The sequence below is a fragment of the Mesoplodon mirus genome, assembly GCF_964341445.2.
Source record: "Mesoplodon mirus genome assembly, chromosome: 6".
In the NCBI taxonomy this organism is placed as follows: domain Eukaryota; kingdom Metazoa; phylum Chordata; class Mammalia; order Artiodactyla; family Ziphiidae; genus Mesoplodon; species Mesoplodon mirus.
In genome coordinates, this window is record NC_138982.1 from 47473368 (window position 1) to 47488285 (window position 14918).

The 14918-nt window shown below is 45.7% G+C and overlaps 1 protein-coding gene across 1 annotated transcript in view; it reads left to right on the plus strand.

Annotated features, from left to right (window-relative positions):
- Nucleotides 1-14452, plus strand: part of MCF2L2 (MCF.2 cell line derived transforming sequence-like 2) — a gene marked incomplete at its 5' end in the record, with an annotated part of 239213 nt that extends 224761 nt beyond the window's left edge. Inside the window, 4 exons of the mRNA XM_082624318.1 lie at nt 8177-8221; nt 11325-11413; nt 11786-11892; nt 12639-14452. Coding sequence (XP_082480444.1) covers nt 8177-8221; nt 11325-11413; nt 11786-11892; nt 12639-12750 — 353 coding nt within the window. The 3' untranslated portion in view covers nt 12751-14452. The remainder of the gene's footprint in view (nt 1-8176; nt 8222-11324; nt 11414-11785; nt 11893-12638) is intronic.
- Between the last annotated feature and the right edge of the window lie 466 nt (nt 14453-14918).

Below are 14918 nucleotides of genomic sequence, written 5' to 3' on the forward strand. Positions count from 1 at the left end.
TTATGCTTTTACCACTGCCCATAATCAAAGTATTGGGAATTTAGTATTTGACTTTGGTTTTAGATTATCATGTGATTAGTTTGGTGCGACATGTAGTATGTCTTCAGGTATACACTTTATTTGGAAAAGGGCTCTGAAAGGAATTTTAGTTCAAAATACATTTCTTGAGCACCTATAAACTACAAATTCCTTGTCATTAAGAAAACATACACAGACCACCCCCTACTCCAGCACAAGGCTAACTAGTATATGTTTCCTCTTCAGACTTCTAGAGCCTTGGATGCTAATGAGCAGGATATGACAAATTAATTTTTTATGACAAAATATGACAGGATATGACAAAATTTTCTTAATTATGTGGAAAATTTTTTAAAGAAATTTTCATAATTTCTTATGAAATTATGAAAATTAAGAAATTGAATTTCTTAACTCAATAAGAATTAATTAATTAAGAAATTGAATTTTTAGTACTGGTTAACAAATACTAATGGCAATGCCATTTAATAAGGCTGTTATTCTCAATTAGGGTGTGTATGTGTGTTATAAAATTGTATATTTGAAAAATGAAAAATTACCTATTTTCTTCTTAGTACAGACCAGGAAAAGTAAGCCTTGAGAAAAATTGTGGCTGGTGAGAGTTCATGAAATATAGTTCCTAAATTTTCTTTGCATGATAAGACCTGTTCCTTTATGTAGCAAAATCTCTGTGAGATATAAAATATTTGTCTTGTTTTCCTATGGAGACGTAATTGGCTGGTGAAAAATGTTTTTAAGAAAAGATAAACAATATTTTCATCTCTTAAATAATTGGCTTTATCCCCTGATACTGTCTCTGATCAAGTCATATCTTAGCTTCCCACTTAATAGTGACTCTTCAGATTATCAAGGACTATTAGAACATTGGACTTATCCACCTTGTATCATAAAATATGTTTTGTTCTTGAGATGTTTAACTCCTTTTTCATGTTCCAAGAATCCCTTGAAGAGACCTTTAAAAGACCCTTTGCTTGAGGACAGAAGGGCCAACATTGGTACAATCTACAAATTTGCAGATATGAGCCAGTTGATAAAGTTATAACTCCTCCTTTACCCAAAACATAAAGATGTGGATTATCCAGGTGCTTTCTTTTCTTCCTTCTGTCTCTGTCCAGCTAATTCAAGGTCATCAGACTCAAAGGCATCAGGTGAACAGAGGAATAGCTGACATTTAGTTACTGGTATCCTAGTCTAGGCTTGGTTGTAGACTGTATCCATATATGTTTATGTGTGTCTGTGTGTATCTGTTTGTGTGCACACATGCATGCACATACCTTCAATGCTAGGAAAGCAGGCTGCTTTCAGGAGACAGAAAGACAACATGGGAGTAACTGTTAGGTCGATGTGAGCTTTCGTGACTTTTTCACTAGTTAAGTTCACAAAAACCAGTCAGCTCTTCAAAAGATTGGCTGATACCTCAAAAAAACTGAGAGTTACATTGTAAATGTGGTATAGGACACTGAAAATACCAAATCCTGGTGAGGATATGGAGCAACAGGAACTCTCATTGCTGACAAGAATGCAAACTAGTACAGACAGTTTGGCAGATTCTCACAAAGCTAAAGATAATCTTACCAGAGGGTCCAGCAATCATACTCCTTGGTATTTACCTAAATGACTTGCAAACTGTAGTACATCCATACAATGGGATATTATTCAGCAATAAAAGAAAATGAGCTATCAAGCCATAAAAAGACATGGAGGAAACTTAAATGCATATTGCTAAATGAAATAAGCCAACCTGAAAAGGTTACATACTGTATGATTTCAAATATGACATTCTGGAAAAGAGAAACCATAGAGATAATAAAAAGATCAGTAGTTATCAGGGGTTAAGGGTAGGGGATGGGAAATGAGTAGGTGGAGCACAGGAGATTTTTAGAGTAGTGAAACTATTCTGTATGATATAATGGTGGATGCATGACATTATGTATCTATCAAAACCCGTACAACATCATTAATCATTAGAGAAATGCAAATCAAAACTACAATGAGGTATCACCTCACACCAATCAGAATGGCCATCATCAAAAAATCTACAAACAATAAATGCTGGAGAGGGTGTGGAGAAAAGGCAACCCTCTTGCACTGTTGGTGGGAATGCAAACTGATACAGCCACTGTGGAGAACTGTATGGAGGTTCCTTAAAAAACTAAAAATAGAACTACCATATGACCCAGCAATCTCACTACTGGGCATATACCTTGAGAAAACAGTAATTCAAAAAGAGTCATGTACCACAATGTTCTTTGCAGCACTATTTACAATAGCCAGGACATGGAAGCGACCTAGGTGTCCACTGGCAGATGAATGGATAAAGAAGATGTGACAGATATATACAATGGAATATTACTCAGCCATAAAAAGAAACAAAATTGAGTTATTTGTAGTGAGGTGGATGGACCTAGAGTCTGTCATACAGAGTGAAGTAAGTCAGAAAGAGAAAAACAAATACCGTATGCTAACACATATATATGGAATCTAAAAAAAAAAAAAATGGTTCTGATGAACCTAGGGGCAGGACAGGAATACAGACGCAGACGTAGAGAATGGACATGAGGACACGGGGAGGGTGAAGGGTAAGCTGGGATGAAGTGAGAGAGTGGCATGGACATATGTACACTACCAATGTAAAATAGATGGCTAGTGGGAAGCAGCCGCACAGCACAGGGAGATCAGCGCAGTGCTCTGTGACCACCTAGAGGGGTGGGATAGGGAAGGTGGGAGGGAGACGCAAGAGGGAGAGGGTATGGGGATATATGTATATGTATAGCTGATTCACTTTGTTATACAGCAGAAATTAACACAACATTGTAAAGCAATTATACTCCAGTAAAGATGTTTAAAAAATAAAATAATATTTAAAAATAAAATAAATAAATAACTCACACATGGTAGTATAGTAGAGGCTGTTGAGACCTCATCCAGATCCTTTTTATCAGTCAGTTTCGATCTTCAGCTGACCAGAGTCATCCAGCCAAGAAATGCCTAAGAGCTTATGGCCTCCCTCAAGGGCAGCTTGGCTGGCTGGTACAAAAGCCAGCCCTTCTACCTCAAGATGGGACACTTGTGGTGCCATCCATATTCCAGCATTTCTCAGGGGATCAGCCAGATGCTGGACCTTGGCTGAACCCTCGTCTGCACCTGGCTTCTTCCTTGCTCTGTCTTCTGCCCTCATTGCCTTTCACATTTCAACTGAAAGCCCTTTCTCCTTAACTCGCTTGTACAATCTGCTTCTGGGAAACCTGACCTAAGACAGTTAGTACCCAGAGAGGTCCTAGAAAGGATGGGATTCTGGTGTTGGGTCACTTGCTGGCCAAATGGCAGTGAGGACCCCATTGCTAGTGGTAGGTGGAATGTTGGAAGTGCTGGTACCTGGCCTATGTAGCAGTTCAATTGCTAAGACCTTCCCTGGTGGTGACCTGGGATCAGATACAGGCAGACAGGGATGCACCAGCTGGTGCAATGTCTCTAGCATTTGAGAGGTTTAGGGAAAATATTAACTATCAGGAACATGGAACTGGGTGGTTATTGTTAAGCACCACTGATGCATTGAAGAGAGTGAAGTGACAGCCTCAGATTAATCGCCTACTTAAAGCACAGTGTGAGAACCAGAGGGCCTCCTTTCCAGTGTTCAGCCCCTCATTGCCTACAGCAGAGGGCAGTACTTGAGAAAAGGATGAATTCTCAGCCTAGGCAAGTCTGCTGCCTTATTATTTTGGGCCCCTAGTGCCAATAGGTGAAGCAGGCAAGTCAGGCCCTGACAGGGAAGATATAGGACCCTAAAACTGGAGGATATCTGGGTACATGCCCTTGTTCCCCTGGGCTGGCAGAAGTGGCCCACTCCCCTTTGTTGAAAGATTGGCCCTTCTCCTCCCCGCAAGAGTATGCAGAAATCTCAGATGAGACATACAATAAGTCCCCTACATACAAACAATCAAGTTGCAAACTTTCAAAGATGCAAAAGTGCGTTTGCGTGTCCAATCACGTTAGTTCGTGTGTCTGGCGTACATTGGCACGTGCGTGCATCCTCTACAAGTGGTTGTGCTTTTGTGTATTGTACTGTACAGTACTGTATACAGTACAGCAGTACAGTATCTTTATTTCTAGCCCAGGATGTCTGGAAGCAAGTGTAAAAGCAGCAGTGATGTAGTTGGTACTGCTAAGAAGCGCCAAGCGATAACGATGGAGACAAAAGTGAAAATAATTGAGAGAGTGGAGCGACAAGAAGAAGAAGTAACTGAAGAACCGAAGAGATTCACGATGCAGGAAATGGCAAGGGGATTTTCTTTATCTGTTAGTTTTTGAGGCACGGGACCCGAACGTAGAATGGTACACGAAGGTTGCGGCAGCCGTTCAGAATGCAATCCAGTGCTACCGTGTCATCTATGATGAGAAAAAAAGAGCTACTACCCAGGCATCACTGGACCTGTTTTTTTAAGAGGGTAGATAGAATTGAATCCAGCAAGGAACCAGACCCTGTGCCATCAGCGTCAGGTGTGAGTGAAACTGCAGCTTGCCCTCCGTCTCCTATCGCTGACGATCCTTCAGCTCTACCGTCTCCCACCTCCTCTCCCCACTCCAGTCAGTAGCTCTTCTTGCCTGTTCACTCGATGCCAGTCCCTGTATGCCAGCTGTTGTGCTGTACTACTGTACTTTCAAGGTACTGTACTGTAAGATTTAAAATGTTTTCTTTATTTTTTGTGTTTGTTTTTTATGTATTATTTGTGTGAAAAGTATTATAAACCTATTACAGTACAGTACTATATAGCCGATTGTGTTAGTTGCGTACCTAGGCTAACTTTGTTGGACTTACGAACAAATTGGACTTATGAACATACTCTCAGAATGAAACTCGTTCGTATGTAGGGGACTTACTGTACAAGACGATGCTTGCCCTCCTCAGGATACATCCCCACCCCCTTCCCAATCCCCTTCTAGAACAATAACCAGCATCAAATTACAACATAATCTGACTGGGGAAGAGGCACATAGACCTATGGACATGAGCTCAAAATGTAAAGATCTTTGTGCTACACTTTAATGCCCCCCAGAGAACATCCATTGCAGAGAAGTTACCAAAGAACCAAGCTGACTAGATGACTTGGCCAGGAGGTGTCAGCCAGCTTCTTCCTTGGCAACCCAGTATGTGCACAATGGGCTCATAAATGGAGAAGCTTTGGCAACAGAATGGGAGGCTGTGCACGGGCCTAGCAGCATGGGCTCCCTGTCGTCAAGACCAATCTAGATACTGCCACTGTTGACTGTCCAACCTGCCAGCACAGAGATCCATGCGGAGCCCTCAGTTGGATACTATTCCTTGAAGAGAATAGTTGATTTCATCAGATCCTCCAAGCTGGAAAGTACAGTGATTCACCCTGTACGGGATTGACACATGTGCCTTTCCTGCCTTCAGTGCCTCAGTCTGCAACACTGTCCAAGGATAGAACATTGTTTTGATTGGGGGACTCACTCTGTGGCAAAAGAGGAACAGCCATGGGCGTATGACTACAGGACCAACCCACTGGTCCTACCACATATTCAGAAGCTGCCAACCTGATAGAGCCATGGAATAGCCTCTTGAAGGCAAGGGTGAACAGCAGTTTGGACCTGAGACTGAGGGGTTGGGGTGCTAACCTTAGGATGCAGTATATACCTTAAACCAATGGCCACTTTATGGCACCAGGACCCCAGTAAGCAGAAAATATGAATCTGGGAGCCAAAAGGTTGAAAGAGTTGTGACCTTATTCATTATCACACTACTAGTGACCCACATAGGGAATCTGTCCTCCCATTCCTGCAACTTCAGCCTCAGTGGGTCTGGAGGTCTTGGTTCCCAAGGGGGACATTTCCACCAGTGGACATAGTAAGTGTCCTACTTAACTTAAATCTATGTCTGCCACCTGCTGCTGCAGTTGCACTTAGGTTGTACCTTTAAGTCATCATCTCCCTCCCACTCATTCTATATCCCCTTCCCCCTCATCTGGCACTTCTGCTGGTGGCATGCATAGTGGGTGTCCCAGACTCTTGTCTAGCTATTGTTCTTTTGCTCGCCCATTTACAGTTACAGCGGGGCAGGGGAGTACTGGGAGACGTCCCAGTGGATCACCAGATGCGTTCTTCTCTGCCTCTATTAGGTAGCAGCCTGACCGCCTCATGATGATCAGGATCAGTGACTTCCTCAGGCGTGACAACTGTTTCCTTTGCCTGGGGGGCTTTATATTTTAGTCTTATGGAAAAATTCTCATTAAATCTCTGATGAAATGGGCAAGGCTTTGGCTAAAACCAGCTAGACACATCAGAGGGCAGCTGGTTGCTGGGCTAGGTGATCGTTTCCCAATTGTGAAGTTTCTTTGACCCCAGCTCCTAGCAGCCCTGAAAGTCTAAGATGGCAAGCTCAGACTGCTCTAGAAGCTGGCAGGGACTTTGACAACAAAAAATTCACTAAAAAAAAAAAAAAAAAGTGCTGTGAGAATATGTGGAATCTGAAAGCAATTAATTGAATGTTTAGGAGTGATTCCTTTCCTCTTGGCCAGAGACAGGTATGCAAAGGAAATGGACACTTCAAATATAGACCAGCCTGGACATCCAAGTTTACACTCCGGGGCACCAAGCAAAAGATCCTAATCCAGCCTAGTACCTGTGGAAGCATCCTGGAGATCTCACCTGTCGTGAGCTCTGGAGAGCTACTGGGATGAATTAGGTAGAACGTGAGCCCACTGGCTGACTCCTAGAAGGCAGAGAAAGAACTCAGCAGCATAGCACACAGTTAAGGGCCAAAGCGCTGAGGGCTTACAGACTTCAGCTCCATCTCTCTGGATGAATTACTTAACTTCTTTGTGCTTAAATTCTTTTCATCAATTATTTTACAAAATGGAAGCAATACTGTATAGTCTTGCTGTGAGAATTAGATGAAGTTCTTAGGCTGGTGCCTAGATTGCTGCTAGCATATTAAATAGCAACTAGTTAGCCATGTCTGTTCCTCCAGGGAAGGGAAGGAAAGCCCCGGGGGCTTAACGCATTACTTCTCCATTCCCCCAACCCCAGGTGAAAATGATGTACTTTAGTTCACATAATAGAGATAGTTATTTTAAAGGAAAAGAGGAACAAAGGAAACTCTAGTTTGAAAGAAAATAGAAATAGTTTGCCCCTTTGAAATCTATGGGCTAAGAGCTGTCTCTGAACTATCAGGATCTACAGTTGTCCCTTTGTGCCACCTATTGGACATCAAGGGAAAATCCACAATTTTATCTTCAAAGTCTATAGTTTACCAGAAACATGTATTCTGAAGACGATAGTTTAAACTCACTAATGGGCTCACTTGTTAATAAATTTCATTTTTAAAATTTATTTATTTATTTATTTATTTATTTATTTATGGCTGCGCTTGGGTCTTTGTTGCTGCACGCGCGGGCTTTCTCTAGTTGTGGTGGCTTCTCTTGTTGCGGAGCATGGGCTCTAGGCGTGTGGGCTTCAGTAGTTGTGGCACGTGGGCTCAGTAGTTGTGGCTCGTGGGCTCTAGAGCGCAGGTTCAATAGTCGTGGCGCACAGGCTTAGTTGTTCCGCGGCATGTGGGATCTTCCTGGACCAGGGCTCGAACCCGTGTCCCCTGCATTGGCAGGCAGGTTCTTAACCACTGCACCACCAGGGAAGTCCCTAAATTTCATTTTTTAAGCAAAAAAAGATCAGGATTTTAAACACTAGGTGCTAAATAAAACTAAATTCCCTAAATATTTTAGGATTTATGTGGTGTATGCTATGAAGATCATCCACTGAGGAAAAAGAGAATACACCCTGTCCTTATCAGCATGAATTTTCACGGCCCACCTTTCCTATTCTTCCTGTCCTTCTCCACCAACACTCTTTACGCTTATTCTCTACATGGACTGGGAGTGCCCCAGAGACTCAGGGTATACCTTCCCAACACACTGCTGGACCTGGGCTGGTACCAGGGTCATTCTGCTCATTTTCCAAGAATGCAACTATCACTTGAAATTTTGCTGTAATCAAATTAACTATTTGTCAAGGGTCTGTATGTTCAGTTTGCTTTTTCTGCTGTGTGTTTGTGTGTGCACGTGCGTGTGTGCACTCTGCTTCCCGTTAAAGTCATTTTTTAATTTTATAATGTTTCTTCCCCCAGATGTTTATGAGGATGAAGAAAATGGCAGACAAATATCCCCAAAATGTGAGTAATAATAGCACACTTGGAGTTCCCAGAGCGGTTCTGAGACCTTCTCTTTAGTATTATCATAATTACTATTAACAATAATAATAATGAGTGTTATTTATCAAATTCCATTTTACTTTACAAACATTTTTGCTAATCATCACATCAACACTGCAAAATAGGTATTATTATCCCCATTTTAGAAACAAGGAAACTGATGCTCAGAGAGGTTAAGTGGCTTACCCAAGATCACACAGCCAGTGAGTGAGAGACAAAGTCAAAACTGCACTCAGGTCTGACTGACTCCAAAGCCCCTGCTCCTACCCCAGGCAATGGGCCTCTCATTCACTCAGTGCCTATGACCTGCCAGACCCAGAATCTGGGGTCCCCTCAGTGCTGCCACCTCCATAAAACCTAAGACTTAGTACCTAAGGCTTTTAGCACCACAGAGTCCATGGCCAATGAATCCAGGAGGCAGGGATTAAATATGGAAATGACAAAGATACAGCAAAAGACTGCTGTGAGCTGCACTTTCCTCCCCTGCACAACTGGGGGGCTTTGACTGAGGGATGTTCTCCAAGGCTTGTGGGTTCTAAGAATTCTGGGTTTCTTCCAGGAGCCATGAGGGATACTGGGTGAACAGGGTGTTGTCTCTGCTGCCAAGAGCCCGGGGCCCATGGGGGAGACACATGAGGGCTCACCCAGGGCAGATGCAGTTTGCCTCGGAAGAAACTCTCCCTCGAAGGGTCCTGTGAGGAGACTGTGGGTGACCCCGCCGCCTCCCACAGCCCCTCTCCTCCTCTGTCTCCAGGATAGAATAGAACAGAATAAAAGAACAGAACAAACGAATAGACTAGAAAGAACAGAACAGAATAGATGAGGACATCAAACACTGTAAGTGCAATATGGTTCCACAAACGTTGGTTTTAATTCTGTGAATGTATTTCTGTGTGTACACTGCGTTGGGATGTAAACTTTGCCCTTCCCTGGGTCACACTCTAAGGAGTATGGAAAACCCTGCCCTAGACTAAACTGGAGGCCTGTGGGGCCCCAGGCGGCCCCTACCCTCACCTGTGGTACCAGGAGCCGTGGAACCCATGTGCACCGCCGGTCCCCAGCAGGGAAGTGACATCTGGGCCTTGACTGTGCTCGGAGGATTGGTCCTCTTGTCAGCCCAGGCAAATCCGTACCTGGAGGCAGGGGATGATGGCCTGGATGACCCTGAAATAATGCAGTCGACGCGTGGCCAAGTGTGCGAGGGCCCCTCTGTGCCAGCCCTTGCCCAGCTGAGGCCCCCGCACACTCCCCAGCCTGCAGGGTCCACAGGAGAGAGGGGAAAGCAGCCCAGGCACCAGGTCATCATTTCACTTACCTCGAGGAATGGCTGGACCTCGTCCTCACGTCTTTCAGTTCCCAGGTTGCCGCCCAGCCCCGCTACCACCCCGGGCTCCTCCCAGCGGGCGGCCCTGGGGCCCCTGGCACCGGGCATTGCCTGGGGCACTGAGGCCACGGCCCCTGCAGACGCAGCTCTTCTATCCACGCAGGGGCTGGTCAAGGGCACAACCGCTCCTGCTCTGTTCCTCCCTAAGAGCTTTCCAGCAAGACCGCCATCCCTGAGTCCTCACTGTCTGCTCCTGGTCCAAGGGGACCCACGCGGATGGCCGCCCTAAAGAGGCGTCTCTGGGGGTTACTGCGGGTGCCCCGCAGTCACCTGGAGGAGGGCGGTGGGAGGAGCCTCCCAGAGCCACTTTCTCCTCCGCGGTCCCTCCGCTCGCCCCACCACGTCCCAGGAAGAGAAGTTAAACCAGGCTTTGCCCCTGCGTCGTCCGGCGGCGTCTCTGGAGGCCTCCAGGAAGCGGCTGCCCGGCTGCTCCCCGTCATGCTCGCACAGCCCTCACGGCCCTGCTCCGGGGAGGACCCCGGGTCCCGAACGCAGCTGGGGGGGCCTCTGAGCGGCAGGTCGGGAGCTCCCTCTTGCTGGATGCCTGCTCCCGCAGATACTGTGCCCCCCACCCCAACTGCAGGCTACTTCCGCTCCGCTCCTGCGCCCCCACAAAGCCCCTCCCCCCTGAATTCTCACCGGAACTGAAACTCTCCTGCGCTCAGATTCCTGCGGGATGGATGGACTCAGCTGACGCTCAACCTGGGGCTCCCTCAGATCAAGATCTTTCTGCAGATGCTCACCTCCCTAAGCTGACTTGGGAGCGTTGTGGGGACAGAGATCCCCTCTTTAGAGTAGGAATGTGTAGGGAATTCCCCAGCGGTCCAGTGGTTAGGACTCCGCACTCTCACTGCGAGGGCCTGGGTTCAATCTCTGGATTCAGTCTGTGGTCGGGGAACTAAGATCCCACAAGCTGATTGGCACGGCACCAAAAAAAAAAAAAAAGTAGAAATGTGTAGATTTCAACTGCAGTGTTTACAGGCCAAGGGAACTTAGCCCGGTGATTTTTCTCTCTCATTTCAGTTTCTCATCTGTAAAATGGGACTAAGGTCCTTACAGTTGTGTGAGGCTTAACTTTTGACAAATAACTGACATCCTAGCAGGCACAGAGCAGGGTCGGAATTTGGTGGGCGTTGCTGTCCCCCCCAGTGTCTTTAACAGCCCTGGCACGTGACAGGTGCACAATGGTGTGGCTGACTGGTTAATTAATCAATTCATTGGCGAGAGAGGCACGATGTATTCATCCCTCTGATTTTCCCACGGGGAGAGCAGTGACTTTTGGCAGAGGCTGCCAAGGAAATGGGAAATGGGCAGTAATCAGGGGAGAGAAGGAGATAAGGAAGAAAGGAGGGCGGGAAGGAGGGAAGGCAGGAAGGTCGTCAAGCACAAAAAGACAATGACTGTTTTCTTGGAGGACAAGGAGGTAGGACTGTGAACACCATGTGGACATGTCTTCTCACAGTTACAGAATTTTGAGCTGGAAAAGGGAACCTGGAGATCACAGCCCCCCTCCTCTCGGCCCAGGTGAAGCAGTGCAGTCCTGGGAGAGGAGGGAGAGATGGCGAGAATGGGTTCCTGGAGACCGGTGCTGCCCGTTCCGTCCTGCCATAGGCCGCGTGGCCTGTCCTCCCACGCCCTCTCCCCCACGGCCGGCCAAATTCTTCCTTTTCTTTCCCCAAGGTTGCTCCAGCAGGGAGTTTATCTCCATGGAAAACTTTGACAGTTGTGAAGGTCCAGAAGATACGGAAAAGGAGAGCAGTGCTCTGAGTGTAAATTTCTTTCCTTCTTACCTCTTTCATATTTTCCCTCATTCCTGTTCATCAGCTTCTCCTGCCCCCTCTTCCTCTCCTCCTTCCCTCTCCCTCCTTTACATGATTCTCACCCATTAAGGACGGCCTAATCCAGGAAGCTGAGGTCACTGGATCTGCAAAGTGGCTCAGACCCCCAGCCCAGCAGGCCCCGCATCCCCGCCTCCCTAGCGTTCCCCTGGTTTCTGGACAAAATTAGGGTCTCTTGCTGAGGACCTGAGTGGCCCCATAGGAAAGCTGGGGCGGCCCCGCCCTGCCAGCGGGAATCGCCGTGTGGACCGGACCCGCCCCCCACCCAACCGCAGCATTACACCCCTGTCCCTTCCCTTCTAGCTGTCGGGGCTTTGCCAGTTGGACGACAGTTATGAAACCTCCAAGTCTGTTCAGGAAACGGGAGAAAGCATCCAGGGAGAGAAAGAGGGCGGCGAAGAGGAGGACACGTGAGTGTGCAACGGAAAGAAAAGTAAGCGAACTTGTTAGCCCCTGCTCCTCTGAATTTCTTCTTGGAATTTCAGGGCCACAAACAAAACTGAGGAGAGCCCTGGGATGTCCGCTGGCTTGCTCGCCCCCAGTGGGGAGACTGGTTTTCGACCAGAGGCAGTGCGGGCGCGGGAAGGGGGCCTGAGGCCGCCCTCCGCAGAGAACTGACACTCATCCCAGACAACCCAGCCTCCCCAGCCGCCTGCATTCCCGGGAGCCTCTGCTGTGGATGCGGAGGCCAGCCCGCCCTTAAGCAGAAGCAGCAAAGGGGCCTTGGAGCCTGGGGATCCGCTGCCCTGCCCGGGGGCAACAGGACCATCTTGCCGGAGCCTAAGGAGCGGTCCCCGTCCGCCCGCGGAGTCCACCCCTCCCGGTGCAGCCCCGCTTGCGCAGGGACTTGGCGCAGAGCCCGTGGAGAACCTTGCGCCGTTAGAGGCACGCCTGCGCGAGCGCAGCCGGCTTGGTTGCGGACCCCGCGGAGAACCTCGAGCTGCTCGGCAGACGCGCCTTTTGGAGGTTAGCATAATCCAGTGTTGGAGAGCTGAGCGCAGGGTTTCTCAATGTCGGCACTTTTGACTGCGGGCTGGATACTTCTTTGTTGGTACTCCTTGTGCCTTGTAGGATGTTTGGGAGCATCTCTGGCCTCTACCCACTAGATGCCTGTAACACCCCCCACCCACTCACCCAAATTATGACAATCAAAAATGCCTTCAGACATTGCCAAATTTCTGCTGGGGTGGGAGTGGGGAGCTAGGTTGAGAACCTCTGATCAGAGCTGCTCAGACTCCACATGGCAGCCCTGTGTTCGCCTCCCTTAATCCCCACAGGAATGTTAATGTGATACTTGTGTTACTTTGTTCTAGGATTGTTTCCTTTTAGCGAGGGTTGGTTACAGGTTAACTTTTACGTTTAGACTCGTTAGTTTTTTAGCTTCAGTTATCTTCGGTTATTTATTTTTAGTTTTATTAGTTAATTTTCATTTGTTTTTAGTTTTCTAGTTATTTAATCTTATAGCTTTAAAGTTACCTGTTTATAATTATTTTGTCTTTAAAGTTACTTAGTTTTTGAGTTATTTATTTTCAGTTATTTATAGTTACTTTGTTTTAATAGTTATGTATTTCCAAATTAGCTTTAGAATTATTCATTTTTAATTATCTGTCTTTACAATTGTTAATATCTGAGTTATTTATTTTCATGGTTATTCTATTTTTAGTTATTTATTATTTAGTTATTTAGTTATTTGTGAATTATTTATTTTTACAGTTACTTATTTGAATAGTAAAAACTCACTGGAAGTTTTTGAATTCCTTTATTTTCAGAATAAAATAGCTGTCTTTACTTTGGGGTTTTTCCCCTAGTTATTTGGTTTTAGAGTTACTTACATTCACAGTAATTTATTTTCACTTATTTTAGATTCTGTGTTATTTTTACATTCATTTATTATTTGGGTTTTTTATTTTTTAGTTATTTGGTTTTAAATTATTTTATTTTCAGTTGTTGCATTTTTGAACATTATATTTTGAGTTTTTTAGTTTCAGAATTTTTGAGCTATTTAGTTTCTGAGTTATTTTCAGAGTTACTTATTCTCAGTTATTTCTTTTCAGTTTTTTCTTTGTCATTCAATTTTTTTCTATTCACTATTTTTAGTTATTTTATTTTCAGGTTTATTTTCAGAATTATTTAGTATTACAATTATTTAGTTCATCAGTCAGGATCCAATCAAGAGAGACACTATACTAGTTATTTTAACAGAAAGGATTTACTATAAGGAAGTGCTATCCAGCTATTGGAGATTTTAATGGGAAAAAAAAGTGATAATGAGATATCATGAAGATTCGAACTATAAGAAGCAGCTACCAGCCCAAGGGCAGAGGGAACAAGGCAAGAGGTTGGGGGCCCCACATGGCTGAGGGTAGCCCTCTGGTGGGGGTGGGGTTGGCATTCCCCAGGTGCCCCCAGGAACTTGAAGGTGGGCCTGGGAACTGGATGCAGAACTCTGCTGCCAGCTGGTGCTAGAGGAAGGGGCGTGATGAGGCTCCTCATGGAAGTGTTGGGAAAATAGTAAACTGCAGCTTCTGGAACCGACTGGGGCTCTCAGGGTGAAGGCCAGTTGCTAGGGCAATGCTGAAGGGAACCCAGGCACACAGGGAGGAGCAAAGCCCTCGCTGGCAAAGGAGGCGAACGGCCCCAACCACAAAGCAGAGAGCAGAGGGTGGGCAGGGAGCTGAGCGATCATGGCTAATAACCAGCACCCTGAGCTCTGGAGTTGTTTAGTTTTAGAGGTAGTTTTGGATTTAGTTGTTTTTGGAATTGTTAGGGTGCTTTGATTTTAACTTTTCACTGGATGAGGAATTTGGCTGAGTTTTCAGTCCCCTGATTCGTTCCTGGAATGGAGTGGGTCAGCAGGCACCTGGGGAGTGTCTCCCATGAGACTCAGGAACAATACTGTACAATTTAAGAAAACCAAAATAGTGTGTCCATAAAGGAGCCCTTTGACTGGGTGGCCAAAAAGGGAAGAGACTGAGGAATAGACCATCAGGGAGGGGCTCCTTGGCACGATTATCCAGCAGAGTGTTTGAAATTTTTCAGAAAGTTGAACTATGTGGTGGGTCCACGCTCTCATGCCCCCTTTCCTAACAACAAAGTATCTGTCTTATGGTAGAGTGTGTTTTAAATTGGTAGGATACAATATTTACTATTTGCACACAAAAATAAAGTTCTTCCCAAATCTATAGGAAATCTTACTTCCTTCTACCTGCATTATTTTCCAACCCACCTTGTTCCATTTTGACCATAAGAATATTTATTTATTTATTTATTTATTTATTTATTTATTTATTTATTCTCTCCTTTCATTCAACACCTATTTCCTGAGCACCCCCATCCTAAGGAAGGTGCCAGCATCGGGAGAGACCAAGGAGGTATGAAGATGAGTGAGAGGTTCCTCAGTCCAGTTGGGGGAGACAGATGTGGAAACAGATCATCA